Raw genomic sequence first — 21,342 nt, 5'->3', positions numbered from 1 at the left:
GGCAGTGGCCCTGCTCTGCTCCACAGACAGCAGCACATCTCCCAGGAAGGCGTGATGCCCACCCCAGGCGCTGCTGTAAAGGGCAGAAGAAGTACATCTGCCCCGTGCTGTGTGGGCTGGGAGTTTCTCTGAGTCTGTAAATAGCTGAGTTCCCCTCATGCTCATCTCGAAAGTGAGAAGGGGAACATTCCCCAGAGAGGGGGAAAGAATTGGTCAGTTGCCATCGCTGGTAGAAAAGCTATTTTTAATTTTATTAAAATGTCTCTCTAGTATAAACTTTCAAAATATCTGGAACCTCTGATATAAAGATTTGTGCCATGGCTCGGTAGCAAAGCTGTTGCTCCTGGGGCCAGTGATGGGGCACTCAGGGGGGGATGCACCTGGCATCAGGGGACATCTGAGGCTCTTTGTGACCCGGGGAAGTGTGGGGAGCACCAGGGGAGCAGGGCACTCCAGAGCCACCCTCAAAAAGGGGCACGTGGGGGACATAGTGGCCAATGGGGCCAGGATGGGTCTGTGGCCGGAGCAGGAGTTGGTGCAGGGTCTCGCCCACCTGCACGAGGCTGTGGGAGAGGAGGTGGAGGTGGGAGACAGTGTCACTGGCCAGGCTCTCCAGCAGAGCCTGCTGCTGCCGGGATGTCTGCAGGATCTGCACCAGCAGCTGCTGGACATTCTGGAGCAAGCCTGCCACGCCAGACCCTGCAGTGAGAGAGGGGTCAGTGGCACCTCACCACGGCCCCGAGAGCTCCCTGTGAGGCTGCTGTGAAGCTGCAGGGAGCACCCACCATGCAGGCTTGTGTCTGATGCATCTTCACCTGCTGCTGGCTGCTCACTCATGGCTGCTGTCCCGTGGGAGCCTGTGGCTGCAGCAGCCAGCGGCAGCACTCGGTTTCCTCTTCCCATCCCCAGGGACGTCTCACCAGGAAAACCTGCCACGAAAGCTTGGCATGGAGCAAACAACAAGAGTGATGGAGACACCCAAGCCCCAAATTTAGCCTTACTACGACAGAGGCCTGGGAAGGCACTGCCTCACTGCCTCCCAGAGCCTGTGCCCTTCTCACTGGCAGGACGGAGCTGTGCCCTGGAGCACGAGGACTTGCTCAAAGCTGCAAACACTTACTGGCCTTTCCCTCAGCTCCTTCCTGCTTCAGGTCAGTGTGACAGCCTGGAAGGAGAGCAGACACGGCCTGTGAGCTGCAGCCACAGCCTGTGAGCTGCAGCCACCTCTTGCCCCAGGACACACAAGCATGGTAGCTGGGGCATGGTACTCACCCAGCTGGGAGAGGGGAGAGAAGCAGCAAGCGGTGTCTGCAACGAGAACCATATCAGACCCTGCTTGTGGGGCTGAGGGGGTTTACTGGGCTGAGCAGGGCAAGGAAAGCCTTACGTGGCATGGCAGGGGGTGTGGGTGGCACTCCAGCAATGTGTTCCCCACCAGCTGCTGGGAGAAAGCAGAGAGGAGAGATACGCCTTCTGAAGGGACCTGCTGGTGGATCACCACCAGCCTGGGGCCTGCCCGGCTTGCCCCGGCCAGCCCCTCAGCCTGACATGCCCTAGCACAGCTCAGAGCGCCCTGCAGGGCCCCGAAGCACCTCAGAGCTAGGTACAAAAGCAGGAGTCACTCACCCACCACTGCAATGCAGCCACCTCTGGGCTGGAAGGCAGCAGCGGCGGAGCAGCGCGCAGCAACGCTACACAACAGACTAGGACTGGAAGAGAAGGAGAATCCCACATCCACTTGGAACTGCAGGGGGAATTTGGGGAGACAGAAGGTAGTTACCCAGTGTGGGAAGATGGCTGGGGCGCCCAAGCAAACCAGACTCAGGGATGTATCCTGCATCACCTCAGTGCCAAATCCCCAGGAGTGAGAACAGTGAGGGGTCTGCAGGTTACACATGTGGGTGGGCTGAAGGGCAGGGGAGCTTCAAGCAGCTCTGTCCTTACACATAGCCCAAACTCATCTGAAGCTTTATGGGGTTACTGTGCCAATGAGGAGCCAGGAGCTGCTGAAGGAATGGAGTCACATGCCCTGCAATGCCACCAGCCATGAGATCCCTGCGCTGTATCAGGGCCACTGCCCCTTCCAGACCTCTTGCCTCATGATCTGCCACAGGGCAGACAGCAGCCTTGCCATGCCCTCAGGCTGGGACCCCCTCCTGCCCAATCCCAGCCATCCCCATCCCCACATGCTCTGGGGCTGGTTTGGAGCCAAAGCCTGTGGAGACAGAAGTCCAAACACACCCATCGTTGACCATCCCCGCTGAGGGGCATGTGATGGATCCCGTGATCCTCTCAGCCTCCCATTCCCATCATGTTGGCATGGTCTTGGGCTGGAGGCATGGCCACGCAGCTTGGTGCAGCAGGGCAGCTCAGTACTTACGACTCTCTGGCTCGTCCTTCGCACACGGCAGCACCGGTGACAGCAGCGTCCTGGGGGTGTCCCCGCCAACGCCGTGCTCTGCAGAAGGAGGTGAAGGGGTGCAGAAAGGAGCTTCAGTAACTGGAGCAACAGGGGTGTCCACCACCTCACAGCCAGGACAAGCCCCACTCCAGCTGCCTGAGCCCACGGGTACCTGGTGGCTCTGGTGAGGATGGAGAGCGTGTGGCAAGGGCTGACCTGCGCCTTCTGGAGGGCAGCTTCACCACGTCTAGGGGAAGAGAAAGACCATCAACAAACCCTGGGTGTCCACGCAGCACCGGCGCTCCACCAGCACCCCACATCCAGCCACCCTGCTAAGCCCACACGCCCGACCCGGCACCCACCTGGCATCCTCCGCTCGCCAAAGACGGGCCGCCCGGCCGCCTTCCAGATGCTCTTCATGGCTCGGTAGTGCGGCGGCAGCCGGGGCGAGTGCTGTCCTGCCCTGCGGCGCGTCTCCCGCTCCGAGTGGAAAGCCTGCTTGAGCGCCTTCCACTTGGAGCGGCACTGGGCCACGCTGCGCCCGTAGCCGGCCGCCGCCAGACCCCGGGAGATCTCCCGCCAGAGCGCCTCGTTGGGTCGCGACGTGGAGGCCATGAGCAGCGCGGCCTCCCCCGAGCCCCCCACCAGCGACAGCAGGCTGCTGACCTCCGCCTGCGTCCAGGCTCGCCCGCGGGGCATGCTGCCGGCCCGAGGCGGGGATGGCTCGGGCCGGGGCCGGCGGCGGGGCTCGGCCGGGCGCTCCCGAGGGCGCACCGGGAGGATGCCCCGCCGGGAGGCGCTCCGGGAACCGCGCCGGGAGCTGCACAGGGAACCGCCGGGAGCCGGCCCGGTGGCTGCCCCGGGATCCGCGCCGGTCACACCAGGAGCCGCGCCGGGAGCCGCGCCGGGAGCCGCACGGACCGGCCTTGCGCCGCAGCGGGCGCCGCGCCGGGAGCTGCCGGGAGGCGCCCGGAGCCGCATCGAGCATGTGCAGCCCCGGGAGGAGCCGCTGGGAAACGTAGTCCGGGGCGAGATATCCTCCCGCAGGGAGAGCCGCCGCTCGGAGCGGGCTCGGTGCCTGCCCGCCGGCTCCCGGGCTCTCTGCCGCTCCCCCGAACGAGGGATCGGCACGGGTGGCCATCTCGGCATCACGGAGGCTGAGGCAGGGGAAGGAGCACCCCAACCCTCCCGTTTTCCAGGGCTGAGATGCAGCTGCAGCCCCGTGCAAAAAAAGGAGCTTTAAGCAAACACCCCGTGGCCTTGCTCCTTAGAAGAGGGGCAAGGGAATGTGTCCTGTGCCCCAAGGATACCCAGCCTTCCCTTGCAGTCCCTAGCCCAGATCAGACCGAGAGAGCCACGCTTGTTCAACCTGGAGAAGAGACGGTTCTGGGGAGACCTTAAGCAGCTTTACAGTACCAGAAGGACTAAAGAGAGATGGAGTGGGACATTTTGCAAGGGTGTGTAGTGATAGGAGAAGGAGGAATGGCTTCAGACTGTCAGCGGGCAGGTTTAGCTTAGATATTCATCGCATAATCACAGAATTTCCTGAAATGGAGGGGACACGCTGGGATCATCAAAGTCCAACTCTTTGCACAGGACACCCCCAACAATCCCCCTGTGTGCCTGAGAACATTGTCCAAATACTTCCTGAACTCTGTCGGATTTGGTGCTGTGATCACTTCCCTGGGAATCCTGTTCCAGAGCCCAACCACCCTCTGGGTGAGAAACCTTTCCCTAATATAATAATAACAATAATAACAATAATAACAATAATAACAATAATAACAATAATAACAATAATAACAATAATAAGAATAACAACAAAACCAAAAACAACAAAACAACAACAACAATAATAGTAGTAGTAGTAGTTGTAGTAGTAGTAATAATAATAATAATGACAATAATAATAACAATAATAATAATAATAATAATAATAATAATAATAATAATAATAATAATAACCTAATATAAGCCTTTCCCTAATATAATAATAATAACCTAAACCCTTCCTGGCACCTGTCACTGGTCACCAGAGAGAAGAGATCAGTGTCTGCCCCTCTGCTTCCTCTTGTAGACTGTGATGAGGTCTCCCCACAGTCTCCTTTTCTCCAGGCTTGAACAAACAAAGTGACCTCAGCTGCTTCCCATATGACTTTTCTTGCTTTAGGAAGAAACTATGGTGAAAGTCGTGAGGCACTGGCAGAGGTTATCCAGGGAAGGGTGGTTCTCCATCCCTGGGAGTGTTCAAAGTCAGGTTGGATGGGGCTCTGAGCACCCTGGTCTAGTGGAGGGTATCTATCCCTGTCCTTGGCAGGGGGCTCGGGACGAGATGACCTTTCAGGTCCTTCACAACTCCATGACGTGGCTGTCTAGCCCAGCCCTGGCTGCCTGCCTGAGCCAGCAGCCATTCCCACTGCCTGCAGCCCCACAGCCAGGAGCGTGCGCTTCCCTCCTGCTGGGATGCCGGGATGCTGGCCTCAACAGGGCTGCCCCTCGCCCCAAGTGTCTGGCAGCCCCACCAGCCCCCCGGGTTTTGTGCCAGGTGGTGCCTCTGGGGACCCCACCAGGAAGTGACACTTTCCATTTTGCATCACGCCCGTCTGAGAGGGAAAGGGCTGTCGCTGCCCCTGTGGGCTGCAGAGCAGGAGACCAAGGAAGGCATGGAAGAGGGTGTCATGTATGCCGACCTGCGCTTTCCCCCCACACCAGGTAATGGCTCCCCAACTCTCTCAGTGGGTTCCCTGCCCTCCTGCAGCCCCTTGCCTTCCCCAGAAGTGTCCTCCCAGTCCCGCTCCCCCTACTGACTCTTTTTGGGTGTCCTCTCTCAAACAGCTCCTCTCCAGCACTGTTGCAGACTGCCTGGTCTTGGGGTGGGGGCCAGTAGGGGCTCAAAGTCAGGGAATGTCCACTGCACCCCCATGCCACAGCACAGACACTTTACCTCTCCTCTCCCCACCAAGCATTTCGTGCAGGGAGATAATTTCTAGGACAATTGAGCTGCTGCAAACAGGTTCTTCCCCACTTTTCCAGGCTCCCCCACTGCCTCCTGGCATCCCACCTGGGATTCACAGACATTTCCTGGCTCAAGGTTCCCCACTGCTCCCTCCAAACTCTCCCTCCTCCCCCCCACCCCGGTGTTTGTTAACTCCTTTTCTCAGCTCCTCAGCAGCAAGTGCGCCTGCCCTGGCTCTGGGCAGCCCTCAGCCTGGGTCTCCTCTCCCTGGCGCTCCTACTGGCACAAATCATCCTTGTCAGCCTGAGTTTCCACTGTAAGTACCAGCCATCTCTGCAGAGGGGGTCCTGGGTCAGGGCTGGCACCATAGCACTTGTGTACTAACAGACTGAGCTGTAGCTTCCCCATGGGTCTGGGCGCCTCTGCCTGGGGCTGAGGGCATGGTGGGTTCTGGGGCAAGCAAGGAAAATTGGTGAGGCAGACACCACCTACGTGGCTGGAAAAGGAAGCTGGGGCGACAGCGTGGGCTTGGGGAAAACCACTCCATCAGGTGGCAGTGAAAGAAAGGCGTGAGGGAGGGCACTGATGCTGACACTGAAAGACAGCAGCGCCTTCCCCGAAAGCCTGTTGCATGGAGGGCTCCCAAGCAGTGCAAAATCTGCAAGGACCTTGGCAGGCTTGGTGTACCTAAAGCAGGGGACACCTCACCCACAGCCATGAGGCTGTCCTGTGGGAGAGGACACTGGGTGCTGCTGGAAGCGGGAGCCCAGGGTTGCTAGGACACACCTGTGCTCTTCTGCTGTAGATCTAGTGCAACAACAAACAAGCTGCACAGATGGCCTCTGGAAAATAGAGGAGAGCCCCAGCTATGGGAGGCAGACACAGGAAGGTAAGAGAGCCTGGTGGGCTCCTGGGTAAGGTTTGGAGAGGGCTTACTGCTGCTTTCAAGCAGCAGGATTTGTCCCTAGTCAAGGATGTTTCCCTGAGCTCTATCCCTACATATTCCTTCATCTTTACTGCCCGTCCCCCAGCTTTTGGTGTGGAGAGCTGCTCCAGCACTGCTGAACAGGCTGAACTGCTGAGACCCCTTTAGAAGAGATGACCCCAGACAGCTCAGTGTTACCTGGGCACATCACCCAGCAGCATCCCTGTGCCAGATGACATCAGCTTCTGGTGCAGATGAAACCTTATCTGAGTCCCCAGCACTTTGTCAGCTGTGTTTGCATCACCTCCTCAAACCTGCATCTCCCTGCCCTACTCAGTGTCAGCATGTTCCTGTAACTAACTCCTATTCCCAGGGCTCTGGGACTGGAAAGTTGGAGCTGGGCTCACATAGGAGGCCGAATGCAGAGTGGTCTCTGTGGGGCAGACACACAAACAGATGGGTTAGTCGGTGCCCTGGCTGCCCGCTGTCACTCTCCTGGTCCCTTGGGCTGGGGGCTGGTGGCAGCCCTGGCCAGCTGCCCCATCCCACTGCTGTGTTTCTGGTGTGCAGGGCAATGCCAGTTTTGCCCAGTCGGCTGGCTCTGGGATGCGGGGCAGTGCTACTACTTCTCCTCTGCCAAAAAGAACTGGGAGCAGAGCAGAGAGGACTGCTGCTCCAGAGGGGCACAGCTGGTCACCATCCAAGCCAACACCACCCTGGTGAGTGCACACCACCAACTCCCTGTGAGCCCTGGGCTGTCCTGGTGGCCACCCCAGGTCCCTCAGCAGTCACCCTCACACAGCATTGTCTCAGCTTCCCGCCCATGTGCCCAAAGCCTAGCAAAGCCTCCAGGCAGGGAGGCAGCTGGCAGTGCTGTGCCCATACAGCACAGCCCCCATCACTAACTGTGTGGCTGGGCTGGGTGTCCCCCCAGGGGGCTCATGTGGGTCCTCTCCTGTGCTAGGCTTTCCTGGTGCGCACAGCTAACATGGATGCCTTTCACGTGGGGCTGAAGCAGGACGGCTTTAGGTCTGAGTGGAAGTGGCTGGACGGCACCACACTGGAATGGTGAGGCTATCAGCTTGTTCCCAGCTAGGTGTGCTGAAGGTCCATCATCAGGGCTCGGGGTGGTGGTGGGGACAGGCATGCGGGGATGTGACCCATTTTGAGCTATCTCTTTTCTCCCCAGGAAGAAGGGCATTTTAGGGAAGGGGCATTTTTAGCAGGGGACTGGTCCTGGTGCCCACACTCCGCCTGGTTGAGGGACTGCAGGGGATTCTGCAAAAGCAGGATCCCAGTTTGGTCAGTGCTGAGCCCTGCTAGGATTGACCTGGGGGTGCTTTGAGAGTGATGGGGTAGGGGCATCAGGGCATGTGGCCGAAGTGGGAGGAGGCTGACAGGAGACTGTGCTCTATGGGGAGGGTGAACTTTGCCCCCACAGCATCCCTGTGCAGTGCCTGATCCCTGGCTGCGGAGCTGCTGATGGGACAGTCTCAGTTCTTCCTGCCCATCCATCTCAGCCCGCTCTCTCCCTTGCAGGACCTTCCCAGTCCAGCGCTACACCAGGTCTTTCCAGGCCTGTGGCAGGGTGTCAGGCTTGGGACTTTTTGGTGGTGCCTGCACAGAAGCCCTCAGATGGGTCTGCAAGCAGAGTGCAGCCACCGTGCAGTGGCTCCAGTCCTCGCCTCCTGCCTTCCTCTGGGGGAACACCACCTACAGCTGTGTGAGGCCCTGATGGCCATGGTGACACCCAGCCTGTGCCACCACCCTGTTCCCTGCCTGGCCGCAGTGCATGGACATTCCCAGGCTCCGCTGCCTCCTGGCCCTCTTTACCCTCCAGAACTCTGCACTTTGCCAATAAATTTTGACAGTAACTGCAGCGGGATTTGGGATGTGGGGGTAGGATGGAGGTGCACCCTCCAGCTTTTAGACTCAGTGGCATCACTTACAAGTGGGAAATTGCATCCTGTGGCCAGGAGCCAGCATTGAGCCAGCAGGAATACAGGCATCCCCACTGTCCAACTGCAGTGTTCAGCTGCAGCTCCTGTGCAGGCTGGTACAGGTCCCATGGAAGCTCTGGGCTTTCTGATTGTGGTGGTTGCCTGGGGCTTTTGCTTCTTGGGTTGTGCTGCTGGGGAGTGACCCTTTGTCTCTGCAGTCCCACTGAGGATTTGGGCTGGGCAGCAGCTGGTCTCCTGGTGCCTGCCCAGTCTGAAGAGGCTCCAGCAAACATCCTCGCTTTGTTTTGAGGCTGGGTTCTGTGTGAGAGCCTAAAAGGCCTGCTAGGGCTTGATTTGGAGTTGTTTGGTCCTAGAGGCTGTTCCGGTTTCGATATAGACCACTGGGTTGCTCCAGCAGCCTGCAGCTCTGGCACAGACCTTGCTGGGACTCCCTCCCTTGCAAAAGATCAAGTCCCCCAGCCAGTACAGCCTGTCAGCGTGAGCAGGACTGGGAGGAGGAATGTGATGCATGGAGAAGGGTATCCCTGCTGTGGCCTGCACCCAGGGGCTTGGGCTCTTCACAACCTGGGGACCTGAACACAGAAGATGCTGAGCAGGAGGGAGCTCATTCGCACCCCACCCCCTAAAAGGAGAACATATGCAGGAAAAAACCCACTTTTTGCAAATAAAGCAACTACTTCTGCTTTTCTGCGTATGAAGATGTGTCTCCACACAGTATGGTCTTAGCCACACTCTGCCACCTGACCACAGTGGAGAAGGACAGGGCTGGGTTCCTTCCTGGACTGCTGCTGCTGAGCCACCTGCATGGCCCGGAGTGGGGCCTACGCTGGCCTGCAGTTTGCTGAGGCCCCTGCTCGCTGCCCCCTGCTCCCTGCAGACCCCAGTGAGGATGACATTCCCTACAAGGACCTGCTGCTGGGGCTGGTGCTGACAGTGGCCAGCCTGGGTTCACTGCCACAGGGATACGCAGCACAGGGTGAGCGCTGGGCTATGGTGGTGGGACCATGCCCGTGGGCACTCATCTTGTCACAGGTTTCCCACAGAAGAGTCCCAGATGTCTCATTCCAAAAAGCCATTTATTCACAGCACAGTAACCCAGAAACAGCTCAAGATGGTTCCTCTGAGGAGGGATTCCCAACAAAGGAACACCTGGGCTTTTATCCCCTCAATGTCTGCTTGTGCTCAAGCCTTGCTCCTCCTCATCTTCTCCTGCCCCCTCTCTGTGTCCATCTACCTTGCTTTTGTCCTCCCTCCTTCATTATACAAAAGGTCAGCAGCTCCTGCTGTGTCTCTCTATCTGTCTGGCACCACTCATCCTCCTGCCCTTTGCTATCCCAAAGGTTGGCAGTTCACAGCTCTTGCCTCGGGCTCCCACCCCAAGCTCAATCTGCTTTTCCATCTGCATCTCCAGCCGTGCCTTGCAAGCCCAGCTGCCTGGAGCAGAGGTGTTCCTCAACAAGGGGACATCTGTGCCAGCCTTCCAGCCCACCTCTGCTGCCTTCCACGGGGGTGGTTTGGTGAAGGTGGGTAAGATGGTGTCATTGCTGTCCCTTTGAGCACTCTCTTAGTTTTCCTGGCTGCCCTTTGCCTCTGCCACTATTTGCTGCTGGCTCCTGTTTGTCCTTTCTTATTCCTACGTCACCTGTCCGGAGCTGAGCTTTGTTGTCCAGCCTTGATACCAGGAAGAAGATGTAGCACACCTCCTGGGCATGCGACCATCCAGAGCATGGGATGGGGAAAGCCAGGCAGGATTGGCCAAGGGCAGGCAATGCCTGTCTGACCTGCCTGCTGCTGTGGCAACAATGGGCTGTGCATAAGGGGAGAGCAACGGGGGACATTACAATGAACATTTCAGGTCTGGGACTTGGTTTTCTATGGTCTCCTCACTGGCAAAGTGGGGATATATGAGGTCAGGAGAGGAGGAGAAGAATGTGGTGGAAAATCTGAATGGTGTGAGGGCTGCAGTGGGTGTCAGTAATGCCCTTGTTCTCCTGGCAGTTGCTGAAGGGTTGATCCTGTGGTTTGTGCTCCTTGGAGCCTTCATCAGTGCACTGGATGATGGGTAGGGGGTGGCCTCAGGCAGCTGGGGGGCAATACCAAACCAGTAATGTGTATACTGGAGGGCAGGACTGGGGTACAGAGAGGCCTGGAGAAATGGTTTGATAGGAGCCTGCTGATACTGGAGTGGGTAAAAGTGCAAATCCTGCAGCTGGGAAGAAAGGAGAAGACACATATCAAGAGGGCAAGTAAGCAGCCATGCTGAACCAGCCTAGGGAAACCACGGAGCAGAGGCTGGATGGGGTCTGCAGCGTGTCCTCGCAGTGACACGCTGTGACACTGTGGGCAGTGGGGGCCAGAGCTCAGGAGCAGGGAGGACATCTGGACTCTCCAGGACAAGCCAGACACAGCAAGTCTTTGAGACTGCAGGGGACTTGCAATCCTGTCCCAGCCTTGCCATGCCACTGGGCTGGCTCCACCAGCCTCCTTCTATGGAAGCTCTCCCAGGAGCTGCCCTCTCAGTCTGAAGCAATTTCCTCTTGTGCTTTTGCTGCAAGCCCTTGTGTAAAGTCTCTCTCCAGATTTCCTGCAGCCGTTTTTGGTACTGGGAGGCCACAGTAAGTTTTCCCTGAAGCCTGCTCTTGTCCAGGCTGAACAATCCAAATTCTCTTCACAGCATATGTGCTCCATCCCTCTGATCATCCTGGTGCCCTCCTCTGGGCTGACTCCAGCAGGTCCCTGTCCCTCCTGTGCTGGGAGCCCAGCTCTGGATGCAGTGCTCCAGGTGGGTCTCAGCAGAGCAGAGCAGAGGGGCAGAATCCCCTCCCTGCCCTGCTGCCCACGGGGCTCTGGATGCAGCCCAGGACACGTTTGGCTCTCTGGGCTGGCAGTGCCATGGCCGGGGCATGTGCAGCCTCTCACCCACAGCACCCCCAAGCCCTTCTGGGCAGGGCTGCTCTGGGGCTGTTCATGCCCAGCCTGGGCTGCGACTAGGGGTTGTCCCAGCCCAGGTGCAGCAGCAGCTCTTGGCCTTGTTAAACCTCATGATGTTGCCATGGGCCACTCCTGGAGCTTGTCTGGGCCCCTCTGGATGGCATCCTGTCCTTCAGGTGTGTCAAACCACCTCAGCTTGGTGTCACCTGCAAACTTGCTGAGGGTGCACTTGATCCCACTGTTCACATTGTTGACAAAATAACATTGGTCCCAAGGTGAATCCCTGAGGGCCAACATGATCACCAGAGGACACAGAGCCATTGACCACAATCTTCTAGATGGAGATGTCCAGCCTTACCCAAGGAACAGTTCACCCATTGAATCCACTTATCTCAGATTTAGAGGAGGGGTGTGCTGAAGGCTTTTCAGAAGCCCAGACAGATGACAGGTGTAGCCCTTCCCTTGTTCACAGATGCAATCACTCCATTGTAGAAGGCCACAGGCTTGGTTGGGCAGGGGCTGTGAAGCCATGCTGGCTGCCTCAGGTCCAGCTTAGCAAACTGGCTGCCAAAACATTCTCTTCTCTGCAGAAACACTGACTGAGACAGGGAGGGTCACCCTGGGTCCTGGACTGGTGTCTCTCATCACCCTCCTTTGGCAGATAACGTTCCACCACATTCTTAGGGATCCTTCCCCCTTGGTGGGAAGGGTGTCCCCTTTTCCCCATGCTCCCAAGCCTCCCTAGTGCTCCTTCCTCTCTCCCACTGTCTTATCTGTGCACCTCCAATTGTTCAGGACCACCCTCATTTGCAGTTCCACTGTGCTCCCTTTCCATGGTCTCAGGATTCCCACATTCACCTCCCACAGTCTTAGGGCTCTTCATTGCCCTTGTTTTCCTCCCATGGTTTTAGAGTTTCCTCATTCATCCACCATGTTCTCAAATCTCCCCAGCACTCCCCCATTTCCTATATGGTCTCTGGGCTTCCCAGTATTTCCTCATGCTGATGGCTCCACTGTCAGCAGCCTTTCCAGGCAGGACCCAGCCCAAAGCCCTGGGCAGGTGATGAAGGCAGAAGAAAGGGCAGGATGAGAGCTGTCAATGCTGAGAGAAGGGACAGGCTGTAAATCCACAGGTCTCACCAAAATGGACAGGTTGAGGACATCAGTGTGTCATCCCTCAGGTCCAAAATTATCTGCAAGTGGCAGATCCTGCTCCCCTGGCACCTTGGGGTAGCAAAGAAGGTAAGAGCTGGGCTCTGCACTGGAGTTGCATTTGCCAGGGCACACAGGGATGTGCAGTGGCACAGTACGAAGCAGTATAATATATGTTTGCATGAGTGTGGGAGAGGGGAATAAGGTGTCTTTTCCATAATCCTTGCTTTAAAATAGAGACACTTTTCCCCAGCAGTTTTGCAAGGCAATTGAGGCAAAGCGGGGACAGGGACAGGGTCTCAGGTGCACACCCAGGCCCTGTTCCTGAGTCCAGGGATGGAGTGGGGGTGGCAGCACTCAGTCCTTGGCTAAAAAGGAGGTTGAGTCTCAGATGCTATGCTCAGCTTTGGGGATTTCTCGCAGATCCACGGGTTGGGACTGTCACACCGCTTATTCCACATTTCCCCGTCAACTAGTGACCAGCAGTCTGGAATGTGGCGTTTCCTAGGAAAGAGGGCACATCTCAGGTCAGCAGTGACAACCTGCTCACCACAGACACCACTTCCCATAGATCCCAGTGCTGCTGGGGCAGGCAAGGCACCTGGCACAGGGATCAGCCTGAGGAAGTGTCACATTCCTCCTCCTGCTCTTATCCTCTGCCACTTGGACATTTGGCACTGCACCCCACAGCGTGGCTCTACCCTCACCCCCTCCCTTGGGGCACTGCTCGTGGGAGTCCCTCAACCCTTTTATTGAGGGGTGTCACAGGGTGAAACAGCACCTTTCTAGTATGGCAAAAGGGCAGGTGCTTGTGCCATGGACTCCTGGACTTACGAAGGGTGTTTGCTGTCCTTCCACATAGATCTCCTTGCCGCATAAAAAGGTCTTCCTCCAATCCAGTAGTGTGCCTTAGACGCCTGCACAAAATTCTAGGGGGGACAGAAGCTGTCAACCACCTGCTTTGTGACCAGCACTTGCCAGGTGCCCAGGAGCCCCAGGACTGGCTGTGCTTCTCCTGCCAGACTGCCAGGATGTCACCCTGGCATGTCCACAGATACTGCTGCAGCTGGCCCCGTGGGGCTCTGCCCAGCACCACCCTCCTGGGGTACCACACCCCGCTGCTCTGTACCGGCACTGTCAGTGGTGTCCACTCATCCTGGACCAGCAGTCGAGCAGATCTCCCTTCACAGTCTTCCTGGCTCTGCTCCCAGGTCTTGTTTGTCGCCGAGATGTAGAGACACTTGCTCTTGAAGAGCACCCAGCCCCAGGGGCAGCATTCTGAAGGCAGGGGCACGACTCAGGTGCTCATCCTTCTATGGATGCTTGGGGAGCTCAGCCTGGCTGAGTTCATCCCCCGCACCTTGCAGCAGCAACATCAGCAGTGCCCCAAGCCCGTCACGCTCTACCTGTGTTCACGCAGGCACGCAGGCTGCTCACAGTTCTCTCGCTGGTGTTGAGCCTCCCCTGCACCACCTGCATCTTCTCCTGCAACGCAGCCAGCTCCTGCTGGGTATGCCCCAGCTCAGCATTCCTGCTTTTCAGCTCCAGCTGGCTGACGTTGCTCTGGCGCCACGCTCGCTGCAGCTCTTTCCTGGCCCATGCCAGCTCCAGCTGTGCCTGCTCCAGGCTCTGCTCCTGCGCCCTCAGCTCCTGCGACAGGCGGCCCTGCTGGGCTGTGTGCTCACGGGAGGAGTCCTGCAGGCTGCGGGTGACCTGCCAGTCTGGGGACAGGGCGGGTGAGCTGGACTTGAGCATGGAACCCTGCCTGGGGCATGCCTCTTGCAAGGGAGAGTAGGATAAGAGTATCTGGCTGTGGGTGGAGATTGTCCTGGGAGTGCCAGTGGGAAGGGAATGGAAGCTCCAATGGTGGGAAGTGGAGGGGAGACATTGGAAGGCAGTGAGAGACAGTGGGAAGACAAGGAGAGTCAATGAGAAGGCTGTGGAAGGCAGTGGGAGGCAATGGGAAGGCAGTGGAAGGGAGTGGGAGGCAATGGGAAGCAATGGGAGGGTTTGGGGGGCAATGGGAAGCAATGGAAGACAGTTGGAAGAAAATGGGAAGGAAAACGGAAGCAGTGGGAAGCAGTGGGCAGGCAGCATGAGGTGGTGGGAATAAAATGGAGAGGCAATGTGAGGCAGTGGGAGGAAGTGGAAGGAAGTGGGAGGAAATGTAAGACAGTGGGAAGTCAGTAGGAGGGAATGGGAGACAGTGATGGGAAGACAGTCAGAAGGATTAGGAGGCAATGGGAAGAAGTAGAAGACAGTGGGAGGAAAAGGGAGGCAATGGTTGGCAATGGTGGTAAGTGGGAAGACAGTGGGAGGAAATGGGGGGCTGTGATAAAGAGTTGGAGGCAGTGGGAGGGATTGGGAAGCAGTGGAGGGCAGTGAGATGGCAGTGTCTGGGCAGAGAGAAGACCGTGGGAGGCAGTGGGAGGGATTGGCAGGTAGTGGGAGCAGAGGAAAGACCATGGCAAGGGGTGGGAGACAGTGGGAAGGCAATGGAAGGCAGTGGAAAAGATGAGGGGAAACAAGGGTAGATAGTGGGAGGCAGAGGGAAAGGCAGTGGGAAAGGCAGGGGGAAAGGCAGTGGGAGGCAGCTCGTGGAGGCCATGGAAGAGCCCTGGAGGGAGGGATTGGGAAGCAGTGGAGGGCAGTGAGATGGCAGTGTCTGGGCAGAGAGAAGACCGTGGGAGGCAGTGGGAGGGATTGGCAGGTAGTGGGAGCAGAGGAAAGACCATGGCAAGGGGTGGGAGACAGTGGGAAGGCAATGGAAGGCAGTGGAAAAGATGAGGGGAAACAAGGGTAGATAGTGGGAGGCAGAGGGAAAGGCAGTGGGAAAGGCAGGGGGAAAGGCAGTGGGAGGCAGCTCGTGGAGGCCATGCAAGAGCCCTGGACCCCAGCCCCAGGCACGCCCCCTCCCTGACAGCCCCCGCAGCCAGCCCCTCGCCCAGCCCGACGCCCGCTCCTGGTGCCGCCCTCCCGGCTGCCCCCACCCGCGGCAGCACCGACTCACGGCAAGCCCCCAGGGCCACGACGGCCACCAGCAGCAGCAGCAGCAGCAGCAGGGTGGCTAAGAGCAGCGCCGTGGGGATGTGCCATCGCCGGCTCCAGCGCCCTGCAAGAGAGGCAGGCCGCAGGCATCACCCCGTGGGCATTATCACTCGGGCATCACCCCTCGGGCATCACCCCGCGGGCATCACCCTGCGGGCATCACCCGGTGGGCATCACCCTGCGGGCATTATCACTCGGGCATCACCCCTCGGGCATCACCCCGCGGGCATCACCCGGTGGGCATCACCCCGTGGGCATCACCCTGCGGGCATTATCACTCGGGCATCACCCCTCGGGCATCACCCGGTGGGCATCACCCCGTGGGCATCACCCCGTGGGCATCACCCGGTGGGCATCACCCGGTGGGCATCAGCCCGCGGGCATCACCCCGTGCTCCCCTGCCACCCCCTGCCCCGGGGCCTCCCCGGCGGCTGCTGCCCGTTCCCACCTGGGCTGGGCGCGGCTGCCACCGGCCCCAGCGGCACGTTCTCGTACGGGCTGTCATCGTCGTCGGGCACGGTGGATGGGGGCCGCGCCGCGAACTTCAGGTCGGCGTAGACCACACTCTGGGCCATGCCCCGGGCGGCCACGATGGCCCTGCGGGCTCTGCTCCGCTTCAAAGGGAAAATGCAGCTGGTTTCTGCAGAAGCAGAAGTGTGGTGAGGTGCGACGGAGGGGGAAGTACGGCCGCGGCAGCGGCATCCTGCCATTGGCCAGGCACCACCATTTCGCTCCCCTCCACCCCCCGAAATTGCTCAGTGTCCCCTGGGATGGCATTGGGGTGGTGCAGCTTGGGGCTGGAGCCTGGGACAGAGCTGTAGGGCTCAGCCTACAGAGAATTCATCAGATTTCCTAGGGCAGGGTAGAGCAGGTCTGGAACAGGTAGCTGGGAACAGGTAGCTCTGCTGCTGACTCCATCCAGGATGGAGGTTCCCTCTCCTTGGTGCTCTGCTCCAGGATCTGAGCATCACTGCCTTAATGCCTAAAAGAGACTTCCACATTGCAGCATGAGCTTTCACTTCTCCTCTCATCATGGCCACATCTCTTTACTCTGCCACCAAATACACTAGGGAAAACCACATCCCAGACCCCAAAGGGTCATGATAAATTGCCCCGTTGCTCTCCAGGCTAGTGCTTCCAAGCAGTAGGAGGTACATTGAGCAGTCACCCAGTAAATCCCACTGGCCTTTCCCCTGTGCATCCTCCCTGGGTCTGAGCCCCTGCATGCCCAGGCAGACATGCTCCATTTTCTTCCAGGAGGTTGAGTAGAGGCTGCCCAGCTTTTAGCTTTCTAAACTTTCTTCCTGTCCCCTTTGAAGCTGGCTTTGATTTTTGCCTTTCTCCACTGAGGAAGAACTTCCCTTGCTCTTGCACAGACGATGGACACTGTGCTCCAGCAGCACCACCGTGCACCTCCAGTGCTGTCCCAGGGACTGGCTGTGTTCAGATGTGCCCATCTGACCATCTGGAAGACAGTGGGAGGCAATGGCAAGGCAGTGGAACAGAGTAGGAGGCAGTGGGAGGCAATGGGAAACAGGGGGAAGCTTTGGAGCATTCCTTCTGAAACCTGCACTTCTCTGGATGCAGTTCAGCGGAGACCTCTGAGACACTGAGGGCCTGGAGGGAACAAGAAGGTGTTGTGAATTCTGGGATTGTGCTCTTGGGAAGGGAAAGCAAAGGGGACATCACTGATTTTTGTAACTCTCTGGGATGGAGGGAACAAGAAGGTGTTGTGAATTCTGGGACTGTGCTCTTGGGAAGGGAAGGCAAAGGGGACATAACTGATTTTTGTAACTCTCTGGGGCTGTTTTGGAACAATGCCAAAGCTGGGGTCTTCTTTGGAGGGGACCAGGGAGGGGATGAGAGGTAGTGGAACAAAATACATCATGGGGAAATTCCCATTCTCAGAGGCTGGCAGGGGAAATCTCTCTCTGTGAAGATCTCCAGCCCTCCACAGAGCTGTCCACATGGCAATCTGCTCCTGTATTCAGGATTGCCCTGCTCTGCCCCGTAGTGCACAGATTTGGGTCCATCCTTTGCTGTGCCACTGCTGTGACAGCTGGCTGTGCTGCCCTCACCCTGCCCTGTGCCTGGGGGGACCATGAGCACTTCTAGGGCGTGGGAGGGGACGGGCTGATGTTTCTGGGACCAGTGAGAGGGGGCTGGTCCCCGCAGCCGTGCCTCACTAGTCCCATCTGCTACAGTGCAGAGCAAACTTCTGCTTCTGCAGATGCTGGCTGCACTTCTCCTTTGCACCTCTGAGAGACGGCGCAGTCACCGACAGCAGGGACACCTCAGAAAGGCATCCCAAGGGCGGAGTGGGAGCCAGCGAGGCTCAGGGCTTGCCCACATGGCCCAGCTTTATGCTGACCTGAGATTTGCCAAAGTGATGGGGGGCCGGAGCATGGCCAGCCAGGCACTGGAGGAAGGTGAGAGCCCACAGGCCCCGCCACGCTGCCCCTGCCATGCCCGACCCCATGGCCTCAGCTGCTCTCCCCTGCTTTCCTCCAACAGCCTTTGGCATGAATGAGGCAGAGAGCCCCTATGACAACACGCAGCCGGCACTGGCGGGGCAGGAGGGCGATGGAGCAGAGCCCAGCCCAGGTGAGTATCCAGCTGGATTCCAGCAGACCCAGGGTGGTTCTGGGGTGGGTCATGGGTGAGGTTTTGGGGTCCTCCCACTCCCATCACCCACACCATGCCACCTGTGCTGTCATGCCACCATTCTCCTGCCTGTATCCAGGAAGGAGGTCTGGGTGCTGTCAGGGGTTTTCCAGCTCTTCAGGTGATGTCTCTTGCCTGTTGTGTCGTGCAGGGCGCTCTTCCCATCGGTGGTGCGTCCCTGTGGGTCTGCTGACAACTTGCCTGCTGCTGGTGGCCACTGTGGCCCTGGGGGCTTGCTGTGAGTTGGGGGACTGTGAACATCTGGGGCAGGGAGTGGCTGGGTCAGGAGGCATCTGGCTGGGGTGGGCACTGTGGGTGAATAGAGGCATGCTCCTGCACACTCACTGCTGAGTCCCTGTGCCCCGTCTGCCACAAGCTGGCCTACATCCATCGCACATCCTGAGCACCTCCTTTGCCTCACATCATCCCTCTTCCTCACCTTGCTTTCCATTTCTGCTCCTTTTCTTTCCCATCCTGGCATTGCCCAGCCTCATGGCTGCACCTTCCCTGCCCTTAACCTGCTGTGTCTGCTCCTATGCCCCATCCTGCCTTGTCCTGCTCTCGCCTGCCAGATCCTGCCCAACCTCTAACCGTACACTTCCCTGCTGTGTCCTTCCCTCCCATCTTTCCCATTCATCATGGATAATTCCCTGCCTTGCCCTGCCCATCCCACCTGCCTTGAGCAGGGTCAGTCCCACATCCGAACTGTCCCATGCTCATGTCCAGCTGTCCCCTACCCTGTCCCCAGACTGGCAGGTCACCCGCAGCCTGCAGGACTCCTCCCGTGAGCACACAGCCCAGCAGGGCCGCCTGTCGCAGGAGCTGAGGGCGCAGGAGCAGAGCCTGGAGCAGGCACAGCTGGAGCTGGCATGGGCCAGGGAAGAGCTGCAGCGAGCGTGGAGCCAGGGCAACGTCAGCCATCTGGAGCTGGACAGGCTGAGCACGGAGCTGCGCCGTGTCACGGCGGCCCTGGGCCGGACAGAGAGGGAGATGCAGGAGGTGCAGGGGAGGCTCAACACCAGCGAGAGCACCGTGGCCCTCCTGCGCTCCTGCACAGCTATAGGTAGGGTGGTGATGGAGCAGGGAGGGGGTGCTCCAGCCAACTGGCACCGCTCAGCCCGTGCCAAGGGCCAAGTACTGGCTTTTTTCACCACATGGCGGGGACAGGGTGGTCCAAAGGCTGAAGCAATGCCTGGAGCAGACACTGAGCCTGTGATGTCTGCTGGGAAGGTGTGGGACTGTTCCTTCTTACCCCTCAGGGCTTCTGTGGCTGAGCAAACCCCTCAGCTGTGCCCCTACCCACAGATTGCTGCCCTTCGGGCTGGATGCTGTACAGGGGCAAGTGCCTCTTCATCTCCTCGGAGAAGAAGACATGGGAAGACAGCAGAGATGAGTGTGAGAAGACATATTCTCAGCTCCTGGTCACCAAATCCTGGAGTCGTTGGACTGTGCCGGTAGGGTGCTGGGGGAGCTGAGGGCAGGAGATGGTGTACTCATACCCAGCCATGAGGTCCCCAGATGGGCTAGCACAGTTCTGGGGGCCCCCTGTCCCGCCAAAACATTGGAGGGTGCAAGGCTGTTCTCTGGAGCACATGGTGGTTGACATGGGATAGAAAAGCTCTGGCAGCCTTGGATGTTTCCCAAGCTGGAGCAGGGCACCATGGCTCAAGAAGCTCCAGCCCCAGGGGCTCCTTGGGAGATGATCACCCTGCTGTGAAGTATATAGTACTGCAGTACATGGGTGCCATGGAATAAAATGTGGAAAAGCACTTTTTCTTCTTCTGCAGACCTTCCTGAAGAACGCTGATGTCCCATACTGGATTGGATTGCAGAAGGGCAGTTTTCCCTGGTATGACTATGGCTGGCTGGAGGAAGAGGACCCAGAGGGCGAGGGGGCCTCGGAGGCCTGGTTCTGGGTGGATGGCTCCCTTTACGAAAGGTACCTGGCAGCACTGCCTCTTCCCAAAACTCCCCTCCTCTGGCATGGCTCTAGGAAGCATTTTAAATCCCACCAGTACCCAGTTCCAGGCCCTGGAAACAAAGAGCATCAGAGCAGCAGGAACTGAGGGAAGGTGGCTGCAGTGGTGTGATGAGGTGCTCAGAGGACACGCAAATGGAAAGCCAAGACTAGGGGGTGCGTAAAATGCAGGGCATGAGGAGCAGGAGGCAGCAAGAGTGGACAGAAGAAACGCCAAATTTTATTTGGGGCCTAGGCAAGGTGTTAGAGCACCATGTCTATCTCCCACATGCCTTCTTGATTCCTCTCCAAAGGGAGATCAAAGGGAGATCACAGCCTTCCTGTCTGTGGAGAATCCTGGGCTCCTCCCTGCCACGTGCACCACCTCTTCAGCTCGCTGCCGCTTCCTCTTGCAGTGTCTGAGAGCACTGGGGAGGAACGAACCTGTCTGGCCAGGTTCTGGGTACCTGGCCCTCCATCCTCTGCCCTGCCATGGGAGCTGTGCCCAGAGCAGACCAGGGCTCAGGCCAGCTCCTCTGGCCATCCGTGTGTCTTCAGGAAGGACCTGGCTCTCCCCTCTGCAGGCATGAACAACCCCCAGCAGCAAAGCTGACAGTGGGGAGGCTAAAGGGGTGTCACAAGCACTGCAAACCTTTTACAGCGTTTCTCTGTCTGCCCAAGGAAGTGCAGGGATGCATCAGCTGAGCCTTCAGCCTGTGAAATCAGTAGGGGAGGACTGGGGGATCCCCCTTTGACTGCAGCATCCAACCCCTCCTCTGCCAGTGTACAAAAGACAGTTTTCATCAGCCACAGCTGCCTCAGCAGGGTTTGTAGAAAGTACATGTCAGTGCCTGATGTGTTGTTTGTTTCCCCATTCAGGCCGTGGCAGTCAAAATCGAATGGAACCTGTGCCATAATAAGCCGTGGGACCATCAAACCTGCCCAGTGCACTGGTCCCAGTGACCTGCACCTCTGGATCTGTGAGAAGGCAGCAGGGCCAAGCCTCTCTTTCAACTGATGATGGCTGCTGGACCCAGCAATGCTGTGGTGAGTCCTGATGAGTCAGGGACACACGGGGCCTGTGGGGTGTGCCTGGAGCAAAGCAGGGAGCCTGCAGCTCTGCCTGGGGCACACTGATTCCCTCTCCCTTGGAGAGAGGAATGCAGTCATCATCCTGTGCTGGATGGAGCCTGCCTCCATCCCTTCGCTGCCATGGGCGCTCTCGGTCTGAGGTAGCTCAAGAGCTGAAGCTGTGGCTCAGCAAAGGGACAAGATGGGGGAAAACCCTTGGCAAGGTGCTTTCCCAGCCCTGTTGCACGTGGTGGAGGCTGGGCAGCATCCCACCTT

The 21,342-nt window shown here is 58.3% G+C and overlaps 4 protein-coding genes across 7 annotated transcripts; 2 read left to right on the top strand and 2 right to left on the bottom strand.

The window, feature by feature from the left end:
* Nucleotides 1-287: 287 nt before the first annotated feature.
* LOC121337356 lies at nucleotides 288-3,231 on the bottom strand. 4 transcript variants are annotated; one of them, XM_041407421.1, is made up of 8 exons: nucleotides 2,764-3,231; nucleotides 2,574-2,648; nucleotides 2,381-2,458; nucleotides 1,388-1,441; nucleotides 1,273-1,308; nucleotides 1,121-1,165; nucleotides 786-929; nucleotides 288-699 (listed from the first exon to the last, which is right to left on the bottom strand). In XM_041407421.1, exons 1-8 carry the CDS (start codon nucleotides 3,098-3,100, stop codon nucleotides 365-367), a joined length of 1,104 nt encoding a protein of 367 aa, XP_041263355.1. In that variant the 5' UTR covers nucleotides 3,101-3,231; the 3' UTR covers nucleotides 288-364. The 4 variants fall into 4 exon arrangements, with proteins under 4 accessions (XP_041263355.1, XP_041263357.1, XP_041263356.1 ...); XM_041407423.1 differs by having other exon boundaries at nucleotides 816-929; XM_041407422.1 differs by having other exon boundaries at nucleotides 1,388-1,438.
* A 1,833-nt stretch (nucleotides 3,232-5,064) lies between these two features.
* Nucleotides 5,065-8,017, top strand: LOC121337371 (killer cell lectin-like receptor subfamily G member 1). Its single transcript, XM_041407444.1, has 6 exons — nucleotides 5,065-5,113; nucleotides 5,563-5,673; nucleotides 6,163-6,246; nucleotides 6,853-7,001; nucleotides 7,247-7,350; nucleotides 7,822-8,017. The coding sequence occupies exons 1-6, from the start codon at nucleotides 5,065-5,067 to the stop codon at nucleotides 8,015-8,017; spliced, it is 693 nt and encodes a 230-aa protein (XP_041263378.1).
* A 3,249-nt stretch (nucleotides 8,018-11,266) lies between these two features.
* LOC121337358 (B-cell differentiation antigen CD72-like) lies at nucleotides 11,267-15,949 on the bottom strand. The gene is made up of 6 exons (XM_041407427.1): nucleotides 15,823-15,949; nucleotides 15,337-15,438; nucleotides 13,733-14,047; nucleotides 13,456-13,604; nucleotides 13,161-13,255; nucleotides 11,267-12,830 (listed from the first exon to the last, which is right to left on the bottom strand). Exons 1-6 carry the CDS (start codon nucleotides 15,947-15,949, stop codon nucleotides 12,695-12,697), a joined length of 924 nt encoding a protein of 307 aa, XP_041263361.1. The 3' UTR covers nucleotides 11,267-12,694.
* Nucleotides 15,950-17,724: 1,775 nt separating this feature from the next.
* LOC121337368 (B-cell differentiation antigen CD72-like) lies at nucleotides 17,725-21,013 on the top strand. The gene is made up of 7 exons (XM_041407441.1): nucleotides 17,725-17,803; nucleotides 17,889-17,978; nucleotides 18,190-18,276; nucleotides 18,787-19,101; nucleotides 19,344-19,492; nucleotides 19,826-19,977; nucleotides 20,875-21,013. The coding sequence occupies exons 1-7, from the start codon at nucleotides 17,725-17,727 to the stop codon at nucleotides 21,011-21,013; spliced, it is 1,011 nt and encodes a 336-aa protein (XP_041263375.1).
* Nucleotides 21,014-21,342: the final 329 nt, after the last annotated feature.

The sequence above is a fragment of the Onychostruthus taczanowskii genome, unplaced genomic scaffold (assembly GCF_017590055.1).
Source record: "Onychostruthus taczanowskii isolate IOZ18803 unplaced genomic scaffold, ASM1759005v1 scaffold261, whole genome shotgun sequence".
In the NCBI taxonomy this organism is placed as follows: domain Eukaryota; kingdom Metazoa; phylum Chordata; class Aves; order Passeriformes; family Passeridae; genus Onychostruthus; species Onychostruthus taczanowskii.
The sequence above is the reverse complement of the archived record's forward strand: the minus strand, read 5'-3'. Positions and strand labels throughout refer to the sequence as shown.

Excerpts from the sequence above, each read along its gene's own strand:
- LOC121337356 (XM_041407421.1), bottom strand. The coding sequence starts at position 3,100 with ATGCCCCGCGGGCGAGCCTGGACGCAGGCGGAGGTCAGCAGCCTGCTG. Across the intron at positions 2,649-2,763 it reads TGGCGAGCGGAGGATGCCAG|ACGTGGTGAAGCTGCCCTCC; the intron begins GTGGGTGCCGGG and ends CTCTTCCCCTAG. Across the intron at positions 1,442-2,380 it reads GAAGGACGAGCCAGAGAGTC|CAGCTGGTGGGGAACACATT; the intron begins GTAAGTACTGAG and ends GCTTTCTCCCAG.
- LOC121337371 (XM_041407444.1), top strand. The coding sequence starts at position 5,065 with ATGGAAGAGGGTGTCATGTATGCCGACCTGCGCTTTCCCCCCACACCA. Across the intron at positions 5,674-6,162 it reads TGTCAGCCTGAGTTTCCACT|ATCTAGTGCAACAACAAACA; the intron begins GTAAGTACCAGC and ends CTTCTGCTGTAG. Across the intron at positions 7,351-7,821 it reads GACGGCACCACACTGGAATG|GACCTTCCCAGTCCAGCGCT; the intron begins GTGAGGCTATCA and ends TCTCCCTTGCAG.
- LOC121337358 (XM_041407427.1), bottom strand. The coding sequence starts at position 15,949 with ATGGCCCAGAGTGTGGTCTACGCCGACCTGAAGTTCGCGGCGCGGCCC. Across the intron at positions 13,605-13,732 it reads GCGTGCCTGCGTGAACACAG|AATGCTGCCCCTGGGGCTGG; the intron begins GTAGAGCGTGAC and ends CCCTGCCTTCAG. Across the intron at positions 13,256-13,455 it reads GGACACCACTGACAGTGCCG|AATTTTGTGCAGGCGTCTAA; the intron begins GTACAGAGCAGC and ends TGTCCCCCCTAG.
- LOC121337368 (XM_041407441.1), top strand. The coding sequence starts at position 17,725 with ATGGCCCAGCTTTATGCTGACCTGAGATTTGCCAAAGTGATGGGGGGC. Across the intron at positions 18,277-18,786 it reads TGTGGCCCTGGGGGCTTGCT|ACTGGCAGGTCACCCGCAGC; the intron begins GTGAGTTGGGGG and ends CCCTGTCCCCAG. Across the intron at positions 19,102-19,343 it reads GCGCTCCTGCACAGCTATAG|ATTGCTGCCCTTCGGGCTGG; the intron begins GTAGGGTGGTGA and ends CCCTACCCACAG.